This window comes from Lineus longissimus, chromosome 1 (assembly GCF_910592395.1).
Source record: "Lineus longissimus chromosome 1, tnLinLong1.2, whole genome shotgun sequence".
NCBI lineage: Eukaryota > Metazoa > Nemertea > Pilidiophora > Heteronemertea > Lineidae > Lineus > Lineus longissimus.
Genome location: NC_088308.1, coordinates 25,656,246 through 25,670,674, shown reverse-complemented (window position 1 = coordinate 25,670,674; position 14,429 = coordinate 25,656,246). Strand labels below are relative to the sequence as shown.

The 14,429-nt window shown below is 43.1% G+C and overlaps 1 protein-coding gene and 1 long non-coding RNA gene across 3 annotated transcripts; one reads left to right on the top strand and one right to left on the bottom strand.

Moving 5' to 3' along the window:
- The first annotated feature begins 338 nt into the window (after window positions 1-338).
- Window positions 339-1,818, top strand: LOC135494100 (uncharacterized). Of its 2 annotated transcripts, none has more exons than XR_010448343.1 (3): window positions 339-430; window positions 849-933; window positions 1,522-1,818. It is a non-coding gene; the product is annotated as an uncharacterized LOC135494100 (long non-coding RNA). The 2 variants fall into 2 exon arrangements; XR_010448344.1 differs by lacking the exon at window positions 339-430 and adding an exon at window positions 439-529.
- Window positions 1,795-6,269, bottom strand: LOC135494089 (11-beta-hydroxysteroid dehydrogenase 1-like). The gene is made up of 6 exons (XM_064781843.1): window positions 6,057-6,269; window positions 3,931-4,061; window positions 3,603-3,698; window positions 3,030-3,243; window positions 2,646-2,783; window positions 1,795-2,345 (listed from the first exon to the last, which is right to left on the bottom strand). Exons 1-6 carry the CDS (start codon window positions 6,142-6,144, stop codon window positions 2,077-2,079), a joined length of 936 nt encoding a protein of 311 aa, XP_064637913.1. The 5' UTR covers window positions 6,145-6,269; the 3' UTR covers window positions 1,795-2,076.
- Between the last annotated feature and the right edge of the window lie 8,160 nt (window positions 6,270-14,429).

Here is a 14,429-nt window from a genome sequence, read left to right as displayed (position 1 = left end):
CATGTACATGTAGCCTCTTCGTGTAACGTGCTTGATTCTCAAATTATGGCTTTGTAGAAATCCAATATGGCCGCTAATGTACATGTGCATGTATGATTGCTATTAAATCGCATTTAAGTGTCATAATCAAAAAAATTATACAAATTTAATGATAATTAACACTAACTATTCATTATGCAAACCAACATGTGGTGTGTTGCCATCCCAGGTTGCCTGCAGTGCATATGAGGATTGATAAATTGATATAAAATTTACATTTCAAACTTTATTCAAAAGCTTCTACGTAATTAGCAGCTAATTAATTCATCCAGACTGAGTCAGTCGCAAATGAAGTTTCCATGAGCCGCACCTGTCACAGCTGCGTCCCATCAATTAAGAGAGATACCTTTGCTCATTATTGCTCATACTTGAAATCTTACCGAACAGAGAGGTACGTATATTTTTGTGAAATTGTCTTTTTGGAGGCAGCAATACCACACACTCGTGTATCCATACTCGTGTGATAGAGTAGGCGACTCTCTTCGACATCGTAGGTTTCCTCCGTGGTCTCCGGCCGGCTTCCTCATACTTTACATTACAATTCCCCAAAATTGTTTGCAGAGCTAATAATGTCCCAGTTGACGTTCAGCTATAGTCTCAACTCAATATTTTAGGTGCCGACTCCGCTCACACCAGTTAATGGTCGCAAATTTTACTCAAGGCAATATCTGGCGATATTCATTTTCTAGGGTGTTGACCATCCTCGTCATACCAGACGATTCCAATACACCGCCTCTAGATATTTGATTTGACTTTTATATATATCAGTGAAAAACCCTGAATCTCATGATTGATTCTTTTTCTGGCAGTTATCGTATTCTTCAGTCGAAATGGCGTCTCCTAAGTTCATCATGCTCTTCATGCTTGTGGTCATGGCTGGAAGTTTGTGCGAAGGTAAGTGAGCAAGCCGAATTGGTCATTCTAAAATAAAGGTAACACGGGTCTGATCGAAGGCTGGGGTTCACCTTTGACACATCTACTGGGCGCTTCCAACAAAAAGATCTACGACATATTAATCACAAAATCGTACCTTTTTATTTCAATGTATGTTTTAGTTCCAACTTTATCTTCTGCATAAAGAATAACAATTTGACCGATTAGAATAGATTTAATTAATAAATGGTCATAATTAGAGCTTTGAACAATGCGACATATCCGTTTCAAACTTCGACTCTCACATCGCGGCATGGTGCGTGCAGGTGCTAACGATCAATTTTGTTTCTAATAATTGGTAATAAACAAATTAATGCCCTTAGAGGCCTCGATTGACATTTTTCTGAATACAGCCTATTTCAACCCAAATATTAAAAAAAAGTGATCGTTAGCATCTGGAATGCACAGATGACTATATTGTAAATAATTTTTCAAATAACAGAAAAAACTTGTAACGAAAATCTGAAAACATCGCGCGCCGACCGCCAGTTACGGCTTTTTTATTTCACTTCATTCCCGCCACTGCCTATTATTGTTTCCGATTTGCAGGTATCAAACTATGCGCCGAGAGATGGGGCGATGCCTGTGTTAACGGCCACAAATCCTACGATTGCTGTGACTTGAAGAAGTTCGCCTGCAGGGAAAACCATCTCCACAGGTGGGAGTGCAAGACGAGGCTGTTCGGGCGATAAGAGTGCTGAATAATCCAACATTCCCACATTCTAATATTTCCAAATTCCCGAAACTCCAGATTCCAAATTTCAAAATTCTAAAAAATCTAAATTTCCACATGCCCACTACTATTTTCTGAACAGAAATAAACGAAATATTCGATTGTAATCTTTTCGCGTTGGGATTGAACCAGTCTGTTCTTCATTTGCTGAAGTGTAAGCATGCATATACATACACGTATATGATTTATAAATATTTATTTTTAAAGTTGATACAATATGCAATCAAAAATTGAGTGAAACCAACCCAGGTTACGGTTTATTATTTCCATGTTATGTTCATGCAATGTAGTTGATAGCAATTTCTATATTTAACACGTGTCAAGACCTTATCACAACATATAAACGGCCATTTTCTCAAATTACCCGATTGTTAATCAGACGCGGGCAAGTTCTCCGATCGATATATTGCCTTATCCAGTTTCATACATAGAGTTTTCAATCCCGGATAAGTGGCTTGATATCTAGCGAACTTAGGAAAGTACATTTCTTCCTCTTTGAGGGCTCCCGCCTTGACAATCTCCAATGCCGCTTCGTTCACTTCCACGTAAGCACTGTCAGGTATGTCCATCCGGACTAATTTCCCTGCTCTTTCGTGGCGTTGGACCTGGTTGGTGAGCCCGGTCTGGCCCGCTTTGGTACCTGAGGTAGAAGAAGCATAATCAGTTGGAGTATCATTGGTGTATGGGTTCCCAATGGCTCAAGTCGAAGCTATTGAGAGAAAGATGCTTTCCAGGTTGTCGACAACTGGAGATGCCCAACTTTTTCGATTTTATAGTAAAAATCGAGATAATATGAGGATACTTCATTTATCCCAATATTATAAGTTTGAAAAAGATTGTTAGGCTTCACTTCAAATCATCTTCTTACGCATTTCTCAATGCGCATCAAACTGCCACGAGATTCGTGAGGATACTTGTATATGACTGTTTGGATGCTTACGTGTGGACCCAAGAAAGCATTGCGTGACCGATATATCTTGCTCCAACATTTGAAACTGGGCCCTTAAACTCATGAAGAATCCATTCAGTGCAAACTTCGATCCTGAATAACCACTATTCATGAGAAAACCAAGTACACCTGTAAAATACAATATATATACTTGGTGAGAAAATCATCCGCCTGCAAAAAGAGCGTACATGTACTTCGTGAGAAAATCATCCGCCTGCAAAAATAGTATACATGTACTGTACTGAAAATCGTCCGAATGCAAAATAGAATATACTGACTTGGGGAGAAAAAATCGCACGCCTGCAAATACATGTAGGTATACTTCTGCAAAACTTTACAAACTCATTGTATTGTATTCAGCGTATCTTTACTCACCAGCAATAGAATTGACTATGACTATACTGCTTCCCGGGCTGTCTTCAAGTAATGGCAAGGCATGCGTAGCTAAGTGCACGTACGAATTAAAGTTGAGCTTGACCTGGAAGTCAAAGTAGGTAAGATTCTCCTTTCCCATCCAGAGACCATTCCGATAGGGGGCGACATGGTTGATGACTAAGATATCCAGGCCTCCCAGAAAGTCTTTGGCAGCCTGAAAGTGTGACTAGAGTTGAGGCAAAAGTTCGACTGAAAACATATCTTTTGCACCATTTTAAATAGCTTTATTCACCAAGCACTGTCACCTCATAATCACCACAACTTGTTACCCTATCCCTGAGAAATTGATATTGATGACAACCATCTAAGGACTTAGCCCCAACCTTATCCATTACCCATCCAACCCTTATCAGGCCCCAACACGATCCAAAAGAAGCGATTACCAGTGGTGGCCTTGATAGGCAAGTCTCCTTTGGGATGCAATGATTCCTCGTACGTGCAGAATAGACTTTCGGAATCAGAACGACTGCGACCTCGACGCTCAATCTGGAACTTGTGACTTGAGTAACTAACCTCTGTAACCTTATGCATATTCTGAAAATCTGACATGTCCGCTGTGACGTAGTGATGACCCTTGTGACCACTCAGTCTTTCACATTCTGCCACAACCTGGAAGAGCGAAACAGCAGGCAAAACATATCGAGTGACGTGAAAAATGCTGCACCTAAAGCGTGAACATGAGCTGGCGGCAATCAGTTTGTATGCAAGAGTACCTTTCATTAAAAAACAAAAACAATTCGTTATCTCTCATGTGACCAATTTCGATAGTAGAGCCAATCACCAAGAAATGGCCATTTCGGACTGAGGCGCTGCTTTCGTTCCTTCTTCTAATCGGCCCTACCTTTTTCAGCGCTGTTTCACTCCTGGCCGTCACCATCACATTCGCTCCCATCCTGGCATAATGATAGGCGACTTGTTCTCCAATGCCCTTACTAGCTCCTGTCACGAGAACTCTCTTGCCTTGAATCAGATCTGTAAAGCCGAGGACACACTACCAAGAAAAATTGGCCAATGGTGATTAATTTAATTGACTGCAGATGTCTTGTCATATGTGAACGGTCCGGCAATTCACTTGGCCAATGAAATTAGATACTCTCACCCAGTCTTGGTGAGTTGGTGGGGAGTTCTATATTTTCGCCAAGATTGCCACCACAGGGGGGCTACTTCAGGTAGAATTGTCGTGTGTGAATGGTTCACCAACTGTTTCGAGCAAGGAAAATGTAAACAAGAGGTTTTGTTTTTAACTCTTTCAAGCCCTTTACACCAAGAAAAAATGAATTCATGTTACTAGGCACCAGCTTTTTTAGCTATATGAGTCTACATTTCAAGGTGGAGTTCCGATTATATGTTTTTGACATGTAAACCCGTACTTTGAAGATGGTTGACAGGGTTTAGATCCGTTTCTATCGCATCCGCATCAGGTCCGAACTTAGCTTAGTCCGGACTAACGAATGTGGTGCAGTTCGACTACAGGATTGGTAAGTTAACAGGTACGGCTACAGGCGGCGCCACTCTATGCGCGTTAGGTGTTGTTTTGACAGAACCAACACTTCCGCTCATGCGCAATACGTTCACATTGACACGCCACCTGTAGCCGTACTTAGTAACTTGATCTTAATCCGGACTAATGCGGTTCCATTACAGGTAATTTCTGCTTTAGATCCGGGTCTATTCTAAGTTCGGCTTAAATCCGCTTGTCCTATCCGCACTTAATAAGACCGCTCTTAGTGAGAGCCGGACTTGTTTAGTCCGGACTAGCTGTAATGGAATCACAACTAATTCGGATGTAGTCCGCACTTTCCTGTAGTGGAACCGCAACTATAGACAGCAGGGGTCTCATAAGTAAGCTGTGCATCAGGTGATCATGATGATTATTGTCTTGGTTCCACTACAGGGTTTAGATCCGTTTCTATCGCATCCGCATCAGGTCCGAACTTAGCTTAGTCCGGACTAACGAATGTGGTGCAGTTCGACTACAGGATTGGTAAGTTAACAGGTACGGCTACAGGCGGCGCCACTCTATGTGCGTTAGGCTAAATTCTTCAAAACTGGAGGTATGGAAACATGGACAGCGAGCCATAGTTAGGATAAAGCACTAGAATTTACTTAAATTAAGAATTGAATAATGAAATGAGAAATGAGAACGAATCAGAGTTGACCTGTTGACAGAAATACCGCGTGTTGTTTTGACAGAACCAACACTTCCGCTCATGCGCAATACGTTCACATTGACACGCCACCTGTAGCCGTACTTAGTAACTTGATCTTAATCCGGACTAATGCGGTTCCATTACAGGTAATTTCTGCTTTAGATCCGGGTCTATTCTAAGTTCGGCTTAAATCCGCTTGTCCTATCCGCACTTAATAAGACCGCTCTTAGTGAGAGCCGGACTTGTTTAGTCCGGACTAGCTGTAATGGAATCACAACTAATTCGGATGTAGTCCGCACTTTCCTGTAGTGGAACCGCAACTTATGCAATGTACCAGTTCCCTCCAAAATGTTTCCCTCCAGTGACGTCACAGACAGGTACAGGTAGCTAAAATTGTCTGGGCCTGACATTGGTGTGAACGCACAGTTGTTGAGGCCAGCAAGAGTGACTTGCCAGGTGACCCTACATCTGTTTTTGATCTTGGTGAGCAATAGTTGGTAGTGTGTCCTCGGCTTAACACGAGACCATATCGTCATTTTTCCCCATACATGGCCCGCTCGCACCTGTAGGCCTCAACTCCAATTGATCTAATAGCAGTGAGGAGATTCGGACAGTGTCAGCAGTTACCACAGCGCTAGCAGACGACAAACTTCACATTGTACACATTTTGCAAGCATATACTTACTTGAGAGTCGTCGAAGAATTCATTCGGGCAGCAATTATCATTGGAAGAAATCAAGCCAAAATGTGTCATCACAGAAATGATGAAGGGATTACCACAACTTACGGCATTTCACTCGCACGCAGAATCACTCACCTGGGTCGAACCTGTCGATCGACTGGTATCCGATGTAGAGGCTGAAAGCCACAACCACGAAACCTGCCAGCTTGAGCGACTTTCCCATCTTGAATCAGCTGGAGTAGCCTATTATGTATACTTAACTTGTATATACATGTTTAGTATGATCATGCTCGACACATGCATGCCCTGGCATGAAATAGGCCCTTTTTTAGGGTACAGGGATCGATCGGTAAGATAGTGATCTCGTAATGACCGTGGTTTGGTGATTTATAGCCTACATCAAGTATAGATAATCAATACTTGTCTACATATCGGTGGGATATTTGGCCTACATGTAGATAAACCGGTACACGTGTCTATATGAAGTTGCGATGTCTGTTGCGGCAGCTACATGTATTAAGAACTCCAAGTTACATGTTTATGTAACTCCAGCGTTAGTGACGTCACTTTTATTTTGTACCAGTACGCCCAGGACTACTAATATACTACCATGCTCGATCCGGAAAGATATGTCATAAACTATACCAATAGCTCCTCCTCATGGCATGATGGTCATTTCAGCGATGCATATAGATCCAACACACTTTCAGCGTGGCTTGACCTTCCACTCAAGAGGACAAAGGGTGCAAATTCACACACACCGCTCAAATCAACAACTGTCAAAATGTTTTAAGTGACAAGAGTTGTTCTATGTTCATAGTGTTTTACTTTATTTGGACAACAGAAATGATGAAATGGTAACTACACGTTATATTAACCAAGCCCGCAGCTAGCTTCTGGTGCCGTTGGTGGTCTCTCGATATTTCTGTATGACGTACATGTAGGAGTATAACAGCCTGAATCTCAGGATGGCGGGAAAGGCAAAACTTTGGCAAAAATCATCGTAAGAAATACTTTTTTTGGTGATGCCTGTGGACATTTGCCCATTGCCCTGCAAGCTACGGCGCTGGTCACATTTCGACAAGACATTATTTCGAAATGGATGAGCCATTCCTTGAATTAGCGGAAGGTTGTAGGGCCTACAGCTGGTCCGCTCAGCGTTATGGGTCGACATCGAGAGGAATGATGTCACTCATCACTTTTAGAACAATACACTTTTTTTCGGGACGGACATGCAATCGATGCCAGGGTGCTGTTCTAACAAAAACAAGCATTGATATGTCCGTTTGGCCACATAACATTGTCTTAAATCTGTCGCCAATACAGAGAAATAATGAACTAAACTGGACGGAACTAATCACAGTCCTTGAGTAATTATTGTCATAGTTTTATACAGCGTGTGTAAATCATAATCCGGTAGTGAATTCAAACGTATTCCACTTCACGCAGTCTTGCTATGATCTTTTGGTCCGTGTGACTCCATCTGATGTATTTACAATCCCGCATTTCAAGGAAAAGTCTCGATAACTCTGGTAACTGTTTGTCAATTTCTTCCTGGGAAGGTGACTTCAAGCGCGGTTTCTCTTTCTGATTCCACGCCACGCCCGTGGTGATATGAGGCGTATCTTTCGGCCGGAGATGTGCCTTCATGCTCTTGTTCTGAGTTTGTTCATCCTCGCTAGATTCAGGCTCCATCCTCCGCTGTTCTATCTTCCGCGCATACGCCTGCTCCTCTAGTCGTCTGTTCGCCGTTACCTCAACCTCCTGCTGCATTTTCGCAATACGCTTCTTCCGTTGTCTGCGTCGTTTGCGCTCAACGATCTGTAATTTTATCTCTTTCGCTGGAAAATCGATATCTTTAATCACATCCCTTAAGTCTAGGTCTCGAATGACGCTGGGAATATCGCCCGTACTAGTGGACCTTCTCAAATCCCCTAGTTCTATTCGGACTTCTTCGAAAATGCTGTCGTCGTTAATCTGAGTTCGTGGTGCTGGTCGCTTTGATTCATTGACCTCTCCATGGTTGTGAATGCACCCACTTTTGTTTTTCTCACCAGGAGAAGCACAGTCTATGTTGTTGACACCTTTAAGTTTCGGTTTTTTCATGTTTTTCTTTCTGCCCTTCTTCTTAGCAACGGGCTCTGTTGTGACTCTGAACAGTAAAAATGATGGCTTTTCTAATGAGGGCAAACTAGGTCGACGGGCCATTGACCCTACGCCGACTGGTCGCTCAAACTCCCGTCTGCCTGTGGATTCTACAAATGTCTTCGTCGTTCGCGGTGCATGAGCCATGGCTGCTCCTGGCACAGCTAAAGAATTCCCACTGGTTACTGTAAGAGTTCCTTGAATACCAGCCGCCTCAGTCATTGCTGGCGCTGCATCCATTGTCCCGTCTGTAAGAGCCACAACCTCCTCCGTGACCTTAGCCCTGGGTACCTCAATCCCAAGGTCACTCAACATCCAACCGAACTCAAGCATAAAACGTTCCTTCGGGGACATTTGGATTATCATTTCCTCCGACAACGCGCTCTCACCACCTGGCGTCGAGGCTCTCAATTTCGGGTCGAATCTCACGCGCTTTCCCGGTTTCTCCTTCTTCCTTTTTGTTTTTGATTTCACCTTCTGGGGTTCCGCCTTAGTCACTTGTATCTTAATCTTGTGTAATTCGCGTGTGAGTCTGATGCATGCTAAAACGACCAGCCCTGCCCGCCGGAACCTCGTCCGAGCATCGCGTTTCTTTTTGAACTTCCTCTCATTGACCTTGAGCCGTATCGCCCGTAGTTCCTTATCCGACAAGGCCGACATTTGGATCTGATCCTCAGTCTCACTATTCTCAGGATCAGAAAGCATTGTCAGATACCTCTCAAATTGCCTCATACGTTTCTTTTTCATTTTGTTCTTTGTCCGCCTGGTGAATACCTCATCCCCCTGCAACACAGTCTCCAAGTCCGACTCGCTCTCTGCCTCCTCGAAGTTAGCGGATCCAAGGAGAACGTCCGTCGAAGCGAACCGCATAAGCTTTTCCTGCTTTAGGCTGAGAGTCAACGCATTGTTGATTTCTGATGAATCGCTCTCATATTCTGAACCAGAGCTATAAAATGTATCCGAGTCTAGCTTATATCGTTTGCGCACCCAATCCGTATCATTTGATCGTTTTTGCTGTTGTTTCTCCTCTTGTTTCTTCTTGCTCATCAATTCCTTCTCGAGTTTCTCGTTGTACTGCTTCCTTATCACGTAACTAGACTGCCGCGGCGATTGCACTGGAGGACGCTTCAGTTCAATGGTAGTCTTGCCAGCGACAAACATATTCCTCAGCTTTTTCTCAGCCGGGAATTTCGGGGCGCGGCGCAAGCCTGCGTTTCCGAAGCTGGCATCTTGTCCCCCGACCATCATACCTTCAACACCAGTGTTGAAACTGTCCATTGAATTCAACTGAAGTACACTGTGTGATAGACCCGCCTCTTCTTCCGGCCAACTCCGCAAAGAATTCCGTTTCATTAAATTATTGTCGATAATACTTGGCCTTTTGCCTTTCGAATACAGATCCGCCCCGGTTTTCATTTTTACGGTTTTAGTCCCAGGGCGAGCTTTCTGCTGTGGTGCATCACGCTGACAACTGCCCGTCATCACAAACGGATCCTTCGATACCTCTTTTCCACCAGAAGTCTGCCGATTTCGTTCATTTGCTTTGTTAATAAGCGATGGTAACTTGACCCGCGCCTCTTCAGCATTTGTATATGACGGTTTAAAATTCACTGGGTCCATTGAATAAGCTGCCTCTGGTCCCTTGTAGAATCTCTCCGTGATATCCTCGTTGTTTGTCCCGTAAACTTTGACTATTTTGTCCCCGCTCAGCGTGACAGCCGGGGGTAGTTGGTCCTTCCGCTTCCTCGTGCCCTGGCTGTTGCCCAACTTATACAGCTCCCTGGTGAAGTTATTGTCCTTCTGAAGGTACTGGCTGTCATCCTCAAACATCGCTCTACCCTGCACAAATGCTCCACGGTCGGGGTGCCAAACAACTGAATCAAATCCACCAAGGAGACGCACCGAATCCAACAACTGTTGGTACAATATTTTCTCGATTCGCTCCATGTTTTTCACAGAAGTTTAACGATACAATCACAAAGGTGTGTTCAACAAACTGAAGTTTGAGAGGTTTTCAGCACACTGAAAAGTCAGTATATATCACCTTTTAATTGGCAAGTACAAGTAGTTCCTGCCATACTCAGTGCTATGACTTATGTGTGCGGTATACATTTATACCGAGGAGCGAAATAGAAACGAAATAATGAATCATAAATGTGATTCATCGATCCCGTGCACTTCCACATTGCATCACCTTGACCCAGAAGAAGTTGCGCCTCGGGAGTCTCATCCAGCACCGAGGAAATAGGCAACCCTTTCATCTGTACACTTCTATCTTCGAAAGGTTCTTAATTATCATTCTCTTTTAACATTAAAATCATCATGGTATTGTTTATACATGTAATTTAACACATGCAGGGCCTTTCGATATGATGGTTGGCGGTTCTGTATGGTCTTACATAATCCATACGAGGCCAGAATGGAGTGATTTTTCATTACTGCACGACGCTCTATACCCGGTCAATCAAACTCATGAAATCTGCATTATTGTTTTGGCAAGGAGAGCCCGTAAGGTATCATAACATCAACCTGATTTACGAAAACATGGCGTCATTTAAAGAAGTCCCAATCATAAACCGATCAAAATCAATCAAACACAGGGCGAGTTGTGAGAATCGATTGAATCGATTAAACTAGTTTTGGTAATCAATGGTTGGAACCACTGGGAATCAATTGTGATATATCCCTGACCTATACTTGCAATTCGTAGTTTCTTCTTCAGTCAAAATATTTGATAACAGGGCTATATGCTGTTCATCAACCCGTGTAAATCACTCGTTTGCATACTATATACTGGGGTTGTTGTTGCATGCTTGTTGATGATGACACGAATCAAACACTTAGTCATTCCTGGTGATAATGTCGTGTTGTTTGCTGAAAGGTTTTGGGTTTTAGTTGTTTACATATTTTGGGAAGCTTCTAGAATAGAGAATATCGCGCCATATGCTGATGGACAAAATATTTACCATGTGGTCAACGCGAAGGTGAACAAACATTTATGGGGGAAAAAACCCATCAAAGGCAAAATTAATCATTTCCGAAAGGTAGCCATAGTAACATAATATTTGATGAACATTGGCATCAGGAGATCCACGCTGCGGCCATTTGCGTAGCGGACATCGTTGACGTCGGTGTTGCACCTGCTTCAGAGTTTCATTTTGTGGGTGTGATTAATCCAAGGCAGTGATGATTCAACCAGACTATCTTTTAAACCATAACTTGATGAGTAAAGCTAGAGACGATCTACTTGAAGTCATTCAACGGGGCTTGGTGACCGAAGTAGAAAAGTTCGTTCTACGAGTCGAGAAACCTTCAAGGAACAAACTTCTAAACAGTGTTTCATTTGAAGGCGGGCGTTGCTGCGACTTCTCACTCCCTTTGTTCGTGGCCTGCGTCAGCGGACATTCGGGCATTGTTGAACTCCTACTGGAACAGGGCGCGGACTTGTACGCTAAGGATGCCAACCAAGTACCTCTAGTACACGCACTGTGTGTCGCCGCAGCTTACAAACCAAGTTGTGAAAGAAATCTGTGTGAAATTTACAGACTCTTGATAAAACTAGCGCAGTCTGCAGAACGAAAGCGGACGTTGCTGTTCGCCGAAAACGCCGACGGATTACGAGCATTAGAAGTTGCAGCCAAGTTCCGAACCTTTTTTCTCCTGAAGGAGATCTTGGAGACAAAGGATGTGTACAAGACAGTAACGAAATGTTCACCCACAAGGCAACGAGTCACCTTTGACCTGACAGAGTACGAACTGCTCTCATGTGACTCAAGGTGCCTCCTATCGCCATTGAATTTCTTAATCAGAGTGAGAGAGGGTGACCTAGAAAAGGACAATTACCGAGAGATATTCGATCATAAGCTCATCAAAGGTTGGATTCATACCAAAGTCCGCGGTGCATTGCCGTGGATTTTTCTTGTTGAAGGTTCATTTTTTTCGATGATTCTTTGTTTGACATCATTTGACAATAACAATGAAAGCGAATACTGCTCTAATCGGACGAGGCCAATTTCAAGTAACGTCCATTTCACCAACGATATAATGATGACTGCCTTGTTTGGTTGGTATTGGTTGGGTGCAATTGGCAGCGCACTTCTATACATGCCGCAATATTATCGTATCCATTTTTCTCGTCGCACTGTGTTCGCGTTACCGCGAGATTTGCAGACGTCCGCTTTGATCCAAAGTAACCGTTTATTTTATCTGATGGAGTTCATCACGTTTGTTTTGACTATTGTGTACTATGTACTGTCGTCAGTATGGGGCAATCCGAGAGAGGCTGGGGCAGTAGGGAAGTTCATGCTCCTTATGCGAATCTTGACGCTAGCCAGTAGTTGGATGGCTCCGCTATATCTGGTACAGGCGGTACCTAAAGTCGGGCATCTAGTAATGAGCTTCGTACGAGTCCTTTCGACGTTTGTTTCATTTCTGTTCTTGTTTCTATTGTGTTATATCGCAGTGACGGAGGTGCTTCGGACGATCGCCATTTTCTACTGCGCGGAAAGAATGGGATTTTCTGTTGATAGTTACTACACAACCTTCTTGCTTATGATAAACATGTTCGACATGAAATCGCTGGCCAATGATTATGGGATGCCGTTGCCCATGGTTGTATCTTTACACTTCGGGACTGTTCTCATTCTCATGATCTTGCTGGTTAACTTTCTGATCGCACTCCTTTCGGACCAGGTAGGAAAACTTGAGCGCCACAAAGATGTTATCCAAATAGTTCTGAGAGTTGCAGTAATTCAAGAGGTCATGGACAGAATCAACGTTGTCAAGTCATTGTTCTATAGGAACATCATTAGTCAAAGGCAGAATCAAAAGAGATTTCTCATTGAGTATGAAGAAGTTACTTTCTAGTTGAACCGGCTTTACAAAGTGTTGCCGTACATTAATCTGCGGTGATCATGTGGGTAAAGTGGGCCTGCAATGAACCAAACTATGAGAACGGGAGGTTGGCGTATGATCAAGGAGAATTCTTACCAGGAAGATATCAAAAAGGAAGAAAGAACACCTTTTTTGAAGATCAAATGTTTAGTGTATCTAATACAAACTTCCCTACATTGTATATCAACATTTTTTAAATTGAATTTCTCTTGTCATGCCATAGTGATTTTTTAATCTTAACTTGTGCATTTTGTGCGCTACCAATTGATCAGAACTGATGCCAATCTCGCAGCAAGGACTGGGAACGTGGAGTCAACAAGTCCTGTAACTACATATACATAGTGCAGTACATACAGGGATTAACGCCCGTGAAAAATGTCATCTGATGTAAAAGCAAGCGAGTAAATGCTTGAGCTGAAACCTTCGTATATATGCTTTCAGTAAAAAACTGAAGTATATACGGTAAATGCATCACCAAATATATAAATATATATTCTATCTTCTATTCATTTGTACATGTCGCCAGTACCACGAACAATTCAAAGATGGCATCATTGATATTCGCCCGTACCACGCGCGTTTAAAACCTTCTCGGATCCAGGGAATTAACAGCCATGAAACTTCACCTGTCGTAAAGTGAGGGAAGGATAGGCCCACCATTGTTTCTTGCTCATCCCCCCCCCCCCCCACACACACACACACTTAACCTTGTATCCAGTCCGAACATGCCGAATGTTGCGGCAGGGAGACATCGCCCGTCATCACGTGACTGACATTAGGACAGAACTTGACTGCCATTACTCCCTTCTAGATGTTGTACACATGCGCACCTTGCAAGATATAGATCCTAAAACGATTGCGTTAAAAAGGTATAGGTTTTTAACCAAAATGAAACTGTGTTTTGATATCAAAACAAGGAGGGAGTGTATAAAATTCAAGTCAAAGAAATCATGGTTTGGATGGCTATCAATATGAAATCATTATATAGGACCGGAGCAGAGGTGATAGATTGCTACACGGCGAGCGCGACACACTGCGTAAGATTGTTAGTTAAATAGTTTCTCGGCGCGACCTCTAACAGCTGTCTGGAGAGGCTTTGCATTTTGTGTGATATACTAATAGAGACTCTTTCCTTGCATCGTTCAAAATATCTTTTATTCAATGGTATATTAAAGAAGACGTCTTCTCTCATGTGGCACTAACTTTCGTAACACATGTTGTGTCTCGTCTGCGGGCCTTCATGTGTTTTCATCATATTGTCGATTGGAGGTGATACGGCAGTTGTTATCGTATTTCGTCAACGATACCAGTAAATCGCAACTCCGCCCACAAGCTTATGAGGACAGCTACTGTCCAAATCAATGGAACTCTTTAAGGGGGCTGTGGTCATGGATTTGCCCGCCGCATTAGTGAAAGTTCAACGCTCTCGTCTTCACAAGAAAGCAATAAGATAATCAAACGGAACAAACA